This window comes from Bufo gargarizans, chromosome 4 (assembly GCF_014858855.1).
Source record: "Bufo gargarizans isolate SCDJY-AF-19 chromosome 4, ASM1485885v1, whole genome shotgun sequence".
In the NCBI taxonomy this organism is placed as follows: Eukaryota; Metazoa; Chordata; class Amphibia; order Anura; family Bufonidae; genus Bufo; species Bufo gargarizans.
In genome coordinates, this window is record NC_058083.1 from 312762064 (window position 1) to 312777211 (window position 15148).

General features: G+C 43.1%; 1 protein-coding gene across 1 annotated transcript in view; it reads left to right on the forward strand.

The window, feature by feature from the left end:
- LAMA2 (laminin subunit alpha 2) overlaps window positions 1-15148 on the forward strand; it is a 772405-nt gene that overhangs the window by 619364 nt on the left and 137893 nt on the right. The window contains exon 37 of the mRNA XM_044291170.1: window positions 9979-10095. Coding sequence (XP_044147105.1) covers window positions 9979-10095 — 117 coding nt within the window. The remainder of the gene's footprint in view (window positions 1-9978; window positions 10096-15148) is intronic.

Below are 15148 nucleotides of genomic sequence, written 5' to 3' on the forward strand. Positions count from 1 at the left end.
GCAATGCTCGAGCTGAACAGCAGTTGGGCAGAGCATGCTCGCTCAACACTAGCAGCAGGCCCTCGCCCCTAATGTTTTAGAAGGTCAGCTCAGCAGCAGACCCTCACCCCTAGTGTTTTTGATGGTCACATCAGCAGCAGGCTCTCGCCCCTGATGTTTTAGAGGGTCACCAGCAGGCTCATGCTCCTAATGTTTTTGAGGGTCACCAGCAGGGCATCAATCATGATTTTTCAAGGGTATGTATGATGCCCTCCTTTATGTGTAATAAAGGGTGTATTGGAGTGTTGGTTCCTTGTCATTTTTGGCAGCCCTTTCAGTTAGTGAATAGGCTATATGAGTGTAGAAGTCCCACTACCTAAACAATTGTACCACAATGTGAATGAGGCCCTCCTTTATGTGATATACAGGTTGTATCGGAGTTCCACTTTATATACAAGTAAATATATAGGAAAGAATGTTTCCTAACAATTTTTCCTTCGGTTTTGTGAGTATTATTGTCAGTCTGTAAAAGTGGCGTACTACTTGGACAACATCGTTCCCAGCAGCGACCTGGGAGTCCAAGATGCACCCAGACATCCTCCCCATGCTATTGCCGAACCATTTCAGTGGTGTTTTCATCAATTTCTGACCTTTTCTTGTGAACCAGACACCCACCCCTCTTCAGAGCAGGGGGTGCCTGGTTTAATGCTCTGGTTCTCCCTTTGACTTCCATTGTGCTTGGGTGCTCTGTAGAGCACACGAGCATCCTAAAGCGTTCTACTCGAGCACCAGAGCACCCGAGCACTTCGGTGCTCAAACCACACTAATAAATATCCCCCATAATCTTTATTGTAACAAATCAAGATTTAAAATATTCCATGATTGAAACAGAACCATACCCAGACAGAACCAGGGGCTACAATGTGGCACACAATTGATTAGGACAAAGTATCAGCATAAGAACCAGTAACCATAACCCCAACGTCCAAAGAATAACAATGATACAGACCACAGCAGCACCGGAGACACCAATGCCATTTCACAGTCGCTTTCGTGTGAAGAGAAAAATAAAAATGTTACTGCCCTAGTAAAGCAAGACTGAAAAACGTAAACGCAAAAACCTCCGGGCTGCAAGGGTTAATTCAGACAAGATTCTTTTGAACTTTATTCATTTTATGGGAAATGCATAATTTCACAACATTTTACTTTCAGTTGCAATTTTTTGGGGCACTTTGACTTTCACATGTAAAGATTAACTATTCTAGACTTAGTGATGCTAGTATATTGAAGCACGTTTTCCTTTTTAATTTATTTAAATCTGAGATGGGTAATTTTTCTAAAATAAATCCAGATGGAACTGAACAGGAATGAATAAAGTGTGATTAGATGACTTAATGGCTTGTATTGAAGGTTATTCAAATCCACATTTTTTATCCCTGCAGAATAATGAATGTCCTTACTTTGTAAGAATACATTTTGATGGAAATGCTGCATATACTGTAATGCATTAGTGCTCTGAATGCAAACCTGTTATTGTTCCTGATGGATTTTTAATATAAAAAATATTTCACATTAGCATTTTTTATGCATTGGCACAAATATTTAAGTCACTAGGGAAAAGATTACAATGGTGATCAGTATAATACATGGTATTTTGCCTGGAGAAGATGCAGAACATTTTAAATCATGTCAACTTAAATCAATTCAATACTGAATGATGTCCTTTTAACTTCACATTATGTAAACTGGCAATGCTATATAATATAGTGGTTAAACACGACAGAAGACAGGCCTACAAGAATAACCAATAACCAATACTTGTGTTTATCTGATCGCAAACAAAATGCATTTATTCCAATTGCTTATACAGTATAGCACTAACATTCTGCAGCGCTGTACACAGATTGGGGGAGATTTATCAAACTAGTGTAAAGTAGAACTGGCTTAGTTCCCCATAGCAACAAAAAAAAAGAAAGGTGGAATCTGATTGGTTGCTATGGGCCAGTTCTACTTTACACCAGTTTGATAAATATCTGTCATTGTCTTTAGTTACATCAGTCCCTGTCCCACTCAAATATCCTTAATATACCCAATGGAACCATCTTCGTTGACAGCCGGTTACATAGTTGATATGGTTGAAAAAAGACATAAGTCCATCAAGTTCAACCAAGAAAAGGTGGGGACGCAAATCCCAGAAGGATTTTATAAGCATTAATGTTGCTTACTTTTAAGGATTTACCTAAACCCTTTTTAAAACTATCCACTGTTCCTGCTCTGACCACTTCCTGAGGAAGTCTATTCCACAGATTCACAGTTCTTACAGTAAAGAAGCTTTGACTCTTCTGGAGACGGAACTTTTTCTTCTCCAGTCGGAGGCAGTGCACCCCTTGTCTTTTGAGGGCATTTTACATGGAACAGTTTTTCACCTTATTTTTTGTATGGCCCATTTATATTTGTATAGGTTAATCATGCCCCCCCCCCCCCCCTTAGACGTATCTTCTCAAGACCAAATAAATGTAATTTCTAAAATCTTTCTTCATAACTAAGGCCCTCCATGCCCCTTATCAGTTTAGTTGCTCTCCTCTGTACTTTTCTAGCAGCAGTGCATTCTTTCTATGGGCCGGTGTCCAGAACTGAACTGCATATTCCAGATGAGGCCCCACCGATGCTTTGTAAAGTGATAATATTACATCCCTGCCCCGTGAGTCCATGCCTCGTTTAATGCATGACCATATCATGCTGGCCTTAGAAGCAGCTGATTTACATTGTATGCTGTTATTTAATCTACCATCTACAAGGACACCCAAACTCTTCTCTATAAGTGACTCTCCCAGTGTTACATCACCTAGGACACATGAAGCATGGAGATTATTACTACCAATATACATAACTTTACATTTATCCACATTGAACATAATTTGCCAAGTTGATGCCCAATTACTTAGAGTGTTCAAGTCAGCTTTTAGTTTATGGACATCTTCCATAGACTCTACAGTGCTAAGCCTAGTGTCATCTGCAAAAATAGAAATGGTGCTATTAATGCCGTCCTCAATGTCATCAATAAATAAATTAAATAATAGAAGGCCCAGCACTGAACCTTGGGGTGCACCACTCATAACCCGGGACCATTTTGAATACGAATCATTGACCACAACTTTCTGGACACGTTCCTTCAGCCAGTTTTCAATCTAATTACAAACTATACTTTCAAAGCCTATAGATCTTACTTTACCTATTAAATGTCTATGAGGGACATTATCAAACGCCTTTGAAAAATCCAAAAACACTACATCCATAGCTGCCCCTCTGTCCAGGCTACTACTCACCTCCTCATAAAAACAAATCAGGTTAGTCTGACAACTTCTGTTCTTGGTAAACCCATGTTGGTTATCACTTATAATATTATTTACAGTCACATACTTCTGTATATAGTCCCTTAAGAGTCCTTCAAACATGGCCCATCAGTTTTTAGAATATAGTAATATAGTAACATTTGTCCATCCAGTTAGGCCTGTTATCCTGCAAGTTGATCCACAGAAAGCCAAAAAATAAAACTGTGAGGCAGAAGCCAATTTTCCCCACTTAAGGGGAAAAGAATTCCTTCCCGATTCCATTCAGGCAATCAGATAACTCCCTGGATCAACGACCCATCTCTAGTAGCTATAGCCTGTAATATTAATACACTCCTGAAATACATCCAGGCCCCTCTTGAACTCTTTTATTGTACTCACCATCACCACCTCCTCAGGCAGAGATTTCCATAGTCTCACTGCTCTTACCGGAAATAATCCGTTTCTATGTTTGTGTACAAACCTTCTTTCCTCCAGACACAGAAGATGTCCCCTTGTCACAGTCACAGTCCTGGGGATGAATAGATGATGGGAGATATCTCGGTTCTGACCCCTGATATATTTATACATAGTAATTAAATCTCCCCTCAGTCATCTTTATTCTAAAGTGAATAACCCTAATTTTGATAATCTTTCAGGGTACTTTAATTCCCTCATTCCTGTAATTACTTTAGTTGCCCTCATCAGAACCCTCTCCAGCTCTGCTATGTCTGCCTTGTTCATAGGAGACCAGAACTGTACACAGTACTCCATGTGTGGTCTGACCAGTGATTTGTAAAGTGGTAGGACTATGTTCTTATCACGGGTATCTATGCCCCTTTGGATGCAACCCATTATCTTATTCGCCTAGGCAGCAGCTGCCTGACACTTTTTTTGCAGCTTGGTTTGCTGTTCACTAAAATTCCTAGGTCCTTTTCTATGTCAGTGTTACCCAGTGTTTTACCATTTAGTATGTACGGGTGACTTGAATTATTCCTTACCATGTGTATAACCTTACATTTGTCAGTGTTAAACCTCATCTGCCACTTCTCTGCCCAAGCCTCCAATCTATCCAGATCCATTTGTAGCAGTATCCTGTCCTCTTCCGTGTCAATTACTTTACACAGTTTAGTGTCATCTGCAAAAATTTATATTTTACTGTGCAAGCCCTCTTACTAGATCATTAATAAATATATTAAAGAGAATATGGCCCAATACTGACCCCTGGGGCACTCCACTAGTGAGAGTGACCCAATCTGAGTGTGTACCGTTAATAACCACCCTCTATTTTCTATTACTGAGCCAGTTACTTATCCACATACAGACATTTTCTCCCAGTCCAAGCATTCTAATTTTATATACTAACCTTTTATGCATTACAGTGTCCAATGCTTTGGAGAAGTCCAGATATACAGTGCTGCCCATAATTATTCATACCCCTGGCAAATTTTGACTTAATGTTACTTTTATTCAACCAGCAAGTAATTTTTTGACGGGAAATGACATAGGTGGCTCCCAAAAGATAATAAGACGATGTACAAGAGGCATTATTGTGGAAAAAAAAAAAACATTTCTCAGCTTTTATTTCCATTTGAGCAAAAAGTGTCTAGTCCAAAATTATTCATACCCTTCACAAACTGTCACAGTCTGTGGGAAAATCAAAAGTTTCATACCATTCCAAATAGTCCAAGCTGTTCTAAAGCATCCTAATTACCCTGATTAATTGGGAACAGCTGTTGTAATCAACTCAACAGGTGAAAAACAGCAGATCTCTGCAGTTGGTTTGTGGACAGTCATGGCTAAGACAAAGGTGCTCAATGAGGACCTGCGTCTGCGCATTGTGGCTGCTCACAAGTCAGGAAAGGGCTACAAGGCTATTTCTAAATGTTTTCAGTTCCAGTGGCTACAGTGCAAAGTAATATTAAAAAATACAAGATGTTCCTCACTGTGGAAAAGTGACACCTGTGCTGGCCAGGAGGATAGTTAGAGAGGTGAAAAAGAATCCAAGGATCACCACCAAGGCCATCCTGGTGAATCTGGGCTCTGCTGGTGGCAATGTCTCAAGGCAGACAATCCAACGGGCACTGCACACTATTGGGTTCCACAGATGCAGACCAGGCACACAAAAGCGCGCTTGGCCTTTGCAAAAGCTCATCTGGGCAAAGAAGAAGACTTCTGGTCTTCTGTGTTATGGTCATATGAAACAAAAAATTGAATTGTTTGGTCACAATGATGTTTCCTTCATTTGGCATAAAAAAGGAGAAGCCTTCAGCTCAAAGAACACCATCCCCACTGTCAAACATGTTGGTGGGAACCTAATGCTTTGGGGGTGTTTTTCAGCCAATGGACCAGGGAACCTAATCACAGTAAATGGCACCATGAAAAAAGAGCAATACATGAGGATTCTCAACTACAACATCAGGCAGTCTGCAGAGAAACTTGGCCTTGGGCACCAGTGGACATTTCAGCATGACAATGACCCAAAACACACAGCACAAGTGGTGAAGAAATGGTTAGCAGACAACAACATTAATGTTTTGGAGTGGCCCAGCCAGAGTCCAGACTTGAATCCAATTATGAATCTGTGGAGGGAGCTAAAGATCAGGGTGATGGCAAGAAGACCCTCGAACCTGAAAGATTTGGAGCTCATTGCTAAAGATGAATGGACAAAAATACCTGTGGATACATGCAAAAAGCTGGTCTGCAATTATAGGAAGCATTTGATTGCTGTAATAGCCAATAAAGGCTTTTCCATTGATTATTGAAAAGGGTATGAATAATTTTGGACCGGACACTTTTTGCTTAATTGTAAATAAATGCTGAGAAATTATTATTTTTTTCCACAATAATGCCTCTTGTACATCGTCTTATTATCTTTTGAGAGACACCTATGTCATTTCCCGTCAAAATTACTTGCTGGTTGAATAAAAGTAACTTTAAGTAAAAATTTGCCAGGGGTATGAATAATTATGGGAAGCACTGTACGACATCCGCTGCCAAGTCTAGAACTCACCTCCTCATAGAAACTGATTAAATTAGTTTGACATGACCGATCCTTCGTGAAGCCATGCTGATATGGCGTTATTTGCTTATTTTCATTGAGGCGCTCCAAGATAGCATCTCTTAGAAAACCTTCAAACAGTTTACCCGCGATGGATGTTAAATTTACTGGCCTATAGTTTTCGGGCTCTGTTTTTGGACCCTTTTTGAATATTGGCACCACATTTGCTATGCGCCAATCCTGTGGAACACTCCCTGTCAGCATCAGAAATAAGGGTCTGGCTATGACATTACTTAATTCTCTTATGATACGGGGGGGGGGGGTTCCATCTGGTACTGGCAATTTGTCTATTTTAATCTTTTTAAGGCTACTTTCACACTAGCGTTCGATCGGATCCGTTTTGAACGGATCCGCTCATATTAATGCAGACGGTGGCTCCGTTCAGAATCCGTCTGCATTATAACTTAGAAAAATTGTGAAAGTAGCCTGAGCGGATCCGTTCAGACTTTACATTGAAAGTCAATGGGGGACGGATCCGCTTGAAGATTGAGCCATATGGTGTCATCTTCAAGCGCATCCGTCCCCATTGACTTCCATTATAAGTCGGAACGGATCCGCTCTCCTCCGCACGGCCAGGCGGACACCCGAACGCTGCTTGCAGCGTTCAGGTGTCCGCTCACTGAGCGGAGCGGAGGCTGAGCGCTGGCAGGCAGATGCATTCTCAGTGGATCCGCCTCCACTGAGAATGCATTAGGGCCAGACGGCTGCGTTCAGGGCCGCTTGTGAGCCCCTTCAAACGGAGCTCACGAGCGGACACCTGAACGCAGGTGTGAAAGGAGCCTAAGACGCCGCTGTACTTTTTCCTGGGTCAGACAGGATACTTTTAATGGTGAATTTACTTTTACATTCTGCATTTTATCTTACAATTTACTTTCTTCAGTGAATACAGTGGAGAAAAAAAAATATTTAATAGCTTTGCTTTCTCCTCATCGCTCTCTGCAACTCCCCCCTCATCACTCTTTAAAGGGCCGACACCTTTAGATTTATACTTTTTACCATTTATATAATTGAAGAATATTTTATGGTTAGTTTTGCTCTCTTTGGCAATTAATCTCTCGGTCTCTAGTTTGGCCGCTTTTATTTGTTTTTTAAATATTCTATTTTTTTCCTTATAGTTTTTCAGTGCTTCCTCACTACTCTCCTGTTTTAGTGATTTAAATGCTTTATTTTTGTCATTTATTGCTTTCTTTATAGTTCTATTTATCCACATTGGTTTCTTCTTGTCCCTTAACCTTTTGTTCCCATAAAATATGTACCACAATTAGAATTTAGGATGTTTTTAAAAATATCCCATTTTGTGGCTGTATTTTTATTTTTGAGGACTTTGTCCCAGTTAGTTAGGCCTATGGCCTCTTTTAGTCGGCTAAATTTAGCTTTTTTGAAGTTTAGTATTTTTGTTCCTCCCTGAAGAAACACTCTTTTGAATGATAATTGGAAGGTTATTACTTTATGGCCACTATTTCCCAGGTTTCCCCCAATCTGCACATCTGTTGTTCTGTCAGGTCTATTGGTTAATACTAAGTCTAGTATGGCCACCCATCTAGTTGGGTCCTGAACCAGTTGGGAAAGGTAATTGTCTTTGGTTATTGCCAAGAAACTGTTTGCTTTATGAGATGTACAGCTTTCAGTTTCCCAGTTTATATCTGGGTAGTTGAAGTCCCCCATAATAACGACCTCATTATGATTTGCCGCCTTGTCTATCTCATTTAGTAGTATATTTTCTGTGGTATATTAGGTGGTTTATAATAAACTCCTATTAGTAATTTATTATTGTTTTTGCCTCCATGTATTTCTGCCGACAGTGACTCCACATGTTCATGTCCCTCACTTATACAGGTCCTTCTCAAAAAATTAGCATATTGTGATAAAGTTCATTATTTTCTGTAATGTACTGATAAACATTAGACTTTCATATATTTTAGATTCATTACACACCAACTGAAGTAGTTCAAGCCTTTTATTGTTTTAATATTGATGATTTTGGCATACAGCTCATGAAAACCCAAATTTCCTATCTCAAAAAATTAGCATATTTCATCCGACCAATAAAAGAAAAGTGTTTTTAATACAAAAAAATTCAACCTTCAAATAATTATGTTCAGTTATGCACTCAATACTTGGTCGGGAATCCTTTTGCAGAAATGACTGCTTCAATGCGGCGTGGCATGGAGGCAATCAGCCTGTGGCACTGCTGAGGTGTTATGGAGGCGCAGGATGCTTCGATAGCGGCCTTAAGCTCATCCAGAGTGTTGGGTCTTGCGTCTCTCAACTTTCTCTTCCCAATATCCCACAGATTCTCTATGGGGTTCAGGTCAGGAGAGTTGGCAGGCCAATTGAGCACAGTAATACCATGGTCAGTAAACCATTTACCAGTGGTTTTGGCACTGTGAGCAGGTGCCAGGTCATGCTGAAAAATGAAATCTTCATCTCCATAAAGCTTTTCAGCAGATGGAAGCATGAAGTGCTCCAAAATCTCCTGATAGCTAGCTGCATTGACCCTGCCCTTGATAAAACACAGTGGACCAACACCAGCAGCTGACATGGCACCCCAGACCATCACTGACTGTGGGTACTTGACACTGGACTTCAGGCATTTTGGCATTTCCCTCTCCCCAGTCTTCCTCCAGACTCTGGCACCTTGATTTCCGAATAACATGCAACAGTCCAGTGCTGCTTCTCTGTAGCCCAGGTCAGGCGCTTCTGCCACTGTTTCTGGTTCAAAAGTGGCTTGACCTGGGGAATGCGGCACCTGTAGCCCATTTCCTGCACACGCCTGTACACGGTGGCTCTGGATGTTTCTACTCCAGACTCAGTCCACTGCTTCCGCAGGTCCCCCAAGGTCTGGAATCGGTCCTTCTCCACAATCTTCCTCAGGGTCCGGTCACCTCTTCTCGTTGTGCAGCGTTTCTGCCACACTTTTTCCTTCCCACAGACTTCCCACTGAGGTGCCTTGATACAGCACTCTGGGAACAGCCTATTCGTTCAGAAATTTCTTTCTGTGTCTTACCCTCTTGCTTGAGGTTGTCAATGATGGCCTTCTGGACAGCAGTCAGGTCGGCAGTCTTACCCATGATTGCGGTTTTGAGTAATGAACCAGGCTGGGAGTTTTTAAAAGCCTCAGGAATCTTTTGCAGGTGTTTAGAGTTAATTAGTTGATTCAGATGATTAAGTTAATAGCTCATTTAGAGAACCTTTTCATGATATGCAAATTTTTTTTGATAGAAATTTTGGGTTTTCATGAGCTGTATGCCAAAATCATCAATATTAAAACAATAAAAGGCTTGAACTACTTCAGTTGGTGTGTAATGAATCTAAAATATATGAAAGTCTAATGTTTATCAGTACATTACAGAAAATAATGAACTTTATCACAATATGCTAATTTTTTGAGAAGGACCTGTATATGGGAGAATTTGAAAGAAAATCACACAAACACAAGGAGAACAAACACTGTGAATATGTTGTCCTTTATATTTATTTGAACCGCAATGTCCATTATAGTGAAAAAGTTTTCTTGTGGTACATTTTACTTTACTGTCTGTTGATACTCATCACAATATATTTATTTTAAGACTGTTCCTGACTTGATCTTTTATGTTTTTATGTTAGGGACATAAGCAAGCCGTTGAAAAAGGCAAGAAAGAGACTGAGAACACACTAAACGAGTCAGATGACATCATGACAGAAGTCAACAACTTAGCACAAAATATTAATGAAGCTGAAAATGTGAGTAAAAACCACTGCACCTCGTGAACCACTGAAATAAGAAGAAAAGAACTGTTTTACACTAATGCAAACCAATTTGGAATAACCAAGTGTAAGCCATTATAGAGAGCAGAGCAGACAAGTGATATTTTTAGCTAGGAGAAGATTTCTGTTATTCTCTCCAGATATGTTCTCAGATGTTAAACTTGAGAGCAAAGCCAGGTAAATCTCAATATTAACACAAAATAATCAATGTGACTCTTGAGGATGACGGAGGAATCCATTCAACAGTAAATAGACATATGGATGGGTACACATCTGTAGCACAAAGCCTGAATGGAATCATTAGTAAACAAGGAAGCGGCATTCCAGTCCATGTGAAGCACTATGAAGAATCATGCATGACGTAGAAAGATTTGTCCCAAAGTAGACAGAAGTATTATAAAAATGTTATTCGATATGAATGGGAGACTGACTGGCTTGGGGCACAATAGATGTCTATTTGTGACACTTCTATAGAGCAACAGCCTAGGAATCTTTCACAGTAAACATTGTTTGTGCAATTGTATGAAAAGAATTAAATAAAATCTGTTCAAAGACGGTAGGTTGGGGAAAGAGTGTAAGTGTGTGTGTGTCAGAAATGTTTTCAAAAGTGTTAGAAATGTGTCTACAAACATAGAAAAAAAATTATATATATTGTGTGGTTTTGCTCTGGTAGACAGGCTAGTGGACGCAGTATGGAGGCAATCATAAAGTCTTTAACCTAAACAGTTCAGTGTTTATTCACACATAAGGAAAAACAAAATTACCGTTCACAGTCTTGGTGTTTGTTCTCACCATGCAATGTCCATAGAACACAATCTTCACCTGGTTAGCAGTTTTACATCCACAGTCCAAGGCTTTAGGGGCCTTTTTCCCGGCATGGGGCTCTCAGGCCTTTAGCACGGCACAAATTCACAGGTCCCAAAACACAGAAACTCCCCAGCTTCTCTGTCAGATTGAGGATAAACCACACCCAGCTAAGACTGCTGGCTGGGTTTTATATAGGCCAAAAAAGACCCGGCCTGGAGCGTGGAAGCAGCCACCCACCCAGCACTTTAGCTACTCCCAGTAAGAGCCGGCCCGGATTGGCTTTACAGTCATACTAACAGCAAACAGTGTCAATCAGCACTAGCTGCCGCTGACACTTAAAACTACCGCCAGTGTACCCGGGACAGGGCATCTGCATTTCCCTGTAACCTGCCTGCCCTATGTTCCACGGAAAACTTGAAGTTTTGGAAAGATAAGAACAATCTGGTGACCCAAGCATTCATCTCTATGTATTGGCTCATCCAATTGAGAGGGGAGTAGTCGGTCACCAGACGGAACTTTCTCCCCAACAGATAATAGTGGAGAGACTCGAGTGCCCACTTGATGGCCAGGCACTCTCTATCCACTATACTGTACCTAATCTCGTCTGGGGTAAGTTTGCACCTCAGGAAAACAGGATGCTCCTTCCATTGATGTCCTAAAAGAGTACAGCTCCAAGGTCTACTTCAGAGGCATCGGTCTGTACAACAAACTCCCTCTTGAAGTCAGGCATCACCAATACCGGGGACCCAACCAGGGCAGACTTCAAAGTGGAGAAAGCCTTTTCCACCTGCTCATTCCACTGAACCGTCACTGACTTGTGTCCCTTCAAAAGGCCTGTCAATGGTGCGGCGACTGTAGCAAAATTGGGGAAAAACCTCATATAGTACCTCACCATTCCCAGGAACGACTTTACTTGCTGAGTAGTGACAGGTTGGGGTCAATCCCTAATCGCCTCAATTTTGTTCATCTGAGGTTTAATATTTCCACGCCCAATTACATACCCCAGGTACTTGGTCTCTTCTAATCCTATTGCGCACTTTTTTGGTTTAGCTTTCAAGCCAGCCTTCCTAAAGGAGTCCATTACAGCCTGTACTTTAGGTAGATGACTTTCCCAGTCGGTGCGGTGGATAGCGATATCGTCCAGGTACACAGAAGCGTACCAATGATGTGGACGGAGTACGGAGTAATGTCCATTAGCCTTTGAAACGTGGTGGGAGCGCCATGTAGACCAAAGGGTAATACCTTATACTGATACAGCCTCTCTGGCATGATGAAAGCCGTTTTTCCTTGGCAGCCTCCGTCAAGGGTACCTGCCAGTACCCTTTGGTGAGGTCGAACACAGAAAAATACTGGGCTTGGTCAAAATTCTCAATAAGCTCATCCACTCGGGGCATGGGATATGCGTCAAACTTGGACACCTCATTCAGTTTGCGGAAGTCGTTACAGAACCTGAATGTCCCGTTTGGCTTGGGTATTAAGACTATCGGACTGGCCCATTTACTTTTTGACTCCTCGATGACACCTTGCTGGAGCATTAGCTGCACTTCCTCCGCAATGGCTTTTTATCGAACCTCGGGTACCCGGTATGGTTTTAACTGGACCTTTGCCTAAGGCTCAGTGATCCGTGTTCTGACTAATGAACTCCCTGGCTTCTGGGGCCTGTTTAGAGGAGAGGCTGTCAGCAATTTTCACTGTGGCAGCTTTTTCCCTTGCTTCAGACAGAGGGGCTGAAACCACTTCCCCTAGGAACCCTGGCCATGGGCGGTCTTCTGTACAGGTTTCCCTATCTTTTCAGGGTTTGAGCAGATTTACATGGTACACCGGCTCCGGCTTTCGCCGCCCTGGCTGGTGTACCTTGTAATCTTCCTCTCCAATTTTTTCAAGCACTTCGTAGGGCACCTTCCACCTAGCTAGGAACTTACTGTCTACAGTTGGTACCAGAACCAATACCCGATCACCCGGGTTAAAGGTCCAGACCCGAGCCTGCCAATTATAGATCCTACTCCGGGTTCGCTGTGCTGTCTCCATATGCTCCCTAACCAGAGGTAAAACTGTTTCCATCCGTCCTTGCATCTGGGTGATGTACTCAACAACACTTCTGTGTGGTGTGGGTTGTTGTTCCCACGCCTCTTTGGCCACATCCAACAGACCGCGAGGGTGTCTGCCATATAGCAGTTCGAAGGTAGAGAACCCAGTAGATGCCTGGGGCACCTCTCGCACTGCGAACATTATATAGAGCAGAAGAAGGTCCCAGTCCCTGCTAGCCTTAGAGACCACTCTTTTTAGCATATTTTTTAATGTTTGATTAAACCTCTCTACCAGGCCATCCGTTTGCGGATGATACACAGACGTCCGTACCTGATTTATGTGGAGCAACTTACAGAGTTCCCTCATGACCTTAGACATAAACAGGGTCCCTTGGTCAGTCAGAACCTCCTTAGCCAGACCCGTGAGAAAAAACATCTCCATTAACTTCTTAGCTATGAGTTTGGCTGATGTATGCTGCAGTGGCACCGCCTCTGGGTTCCGAGTGGCATAGTCAAGGACAACCAAGATGTGTTGGTGTCCTCTAGCAGAATTCGGTACCGGGCCTACGAGATCCATAGGTATTCGCTCAAACGGGACCTTGATAATCGGGAGGGGTACCAGGGGAATATGGAAATGTGGATGGGTGCTAGTTATCTGGCAGGTTGTGCAGTATCAAAATTATGCCCGGAGACATTGAGGTTGGCTAGCTCCAGACCTGGCAGCAAGTCCTCCATGTCTCCCACCATCACACTTAGCGGGGTTGTCTCCCCCTCTTCCACCGAAGTGGCGGTCACCCCTACTGCTGGCTCTTCGGACTCAGGTTCCCAGGGTTCTGGTCTGCCCCCCTGAGCCGGGCCACTCTGCTAGGGTCACATCTGTCTCACGGGTATCGGTAACTTTCGTGTCCGGTCATAGTGCCGGGAAACCGGGTTACTCTCTCTCAATTTTTTGTTCATACATTTATTTTGTGGCGATGGCCTCCTCATGAGTCCACATGCCGACCACCGTTGATGTAGAGACCATGACGGTGGGATAGTCCTTTAAGTCCCCATGAATGCACACAATGCCGACCCTTCGGCCAGTATACTCGACGGGCCACACCAGGGCAGCTCTTACCAAGGACACCAGGCTCCCTGAATCTAGCAGTGCCACCGCCAGAGTGTCCCTCACTTCCACCTGGCACAGGTGGCTATTGTCTACAGTCTCGGCGGTACCTGTGGCACACAGTTTCCTGGCATACAATGAGTGGCGGTAGCCATAGTTGGTATCCATGGGTTCACCCTGATGGGCACAGTCGGCCCTTATGTATCCAGGCTCGTGACACTGCAGGCAAACCACCAGGGCTGGGTATGCAGGGGATGCGTCCCGGGCGGGTTTGGCTGGCATCGGCCGCCGGGTCTGGGGTGCAGATTTCCGGGGTTTGACTGGCATCCCTCCCAAAAGAACCCCCCTGCAGATTTCTGGTGGCCTCGTAGTGCTCCACCAGGTCGATCATCTCTAAGGCATTACCAGGAGACACCTGGCCGATTCAGTGCTGGAGAGGGTATGGCAAAAGCCCTCCAAAACACATTCGCCAACAAACGGTCCAGCATAGCAGTGCGAGTCAATATGTCAGGCTGCAGCTATTTCTGCAACCGGTGTAGCAGGTCATAATATTGTGGTCTGACAGGCTCAGCCGAGTTAAATTCCCATTGGTGCACCCGCTGAGCCTGGACCAATACATTCACCCCCAGTCTCGCCAGTATCTCACCTTTTACGGTCGGGGAGTCGGATGCTTGATCATCAGGAAGATCAAAAAACACTTGCTGGGGCCCAGACGCCAGGAACGGAGCGACAACCTCGGGGTAACTTTTCCCTCACGGCCACCTTTTCGAACATCGCCATATAGGTCTTGACGTCATCCGAGGGGGACATCTTAGGGATCACCACACGGACAGCTTTCCAGGCATTGTGGATGTTCTGGGACGCTCTGTGGGCTTGCAATGCTATGACATGTTGTAATAGCGGCTGGTTAGTTTCCTGCTGCTGCTTGTTAGCCTTGTTAGATTTTTAAAATCTTGTGTACAATACAGAAATTCTCCATATGGAACTTGACCTGCGGTGCACATTTTGCAATGCAAAGCATGTCAATTGTTTGTGCACGTTTTAAGTGTAAAATTCCCCCCAATGCAAATGCAATCTGGGGCAACTGTAA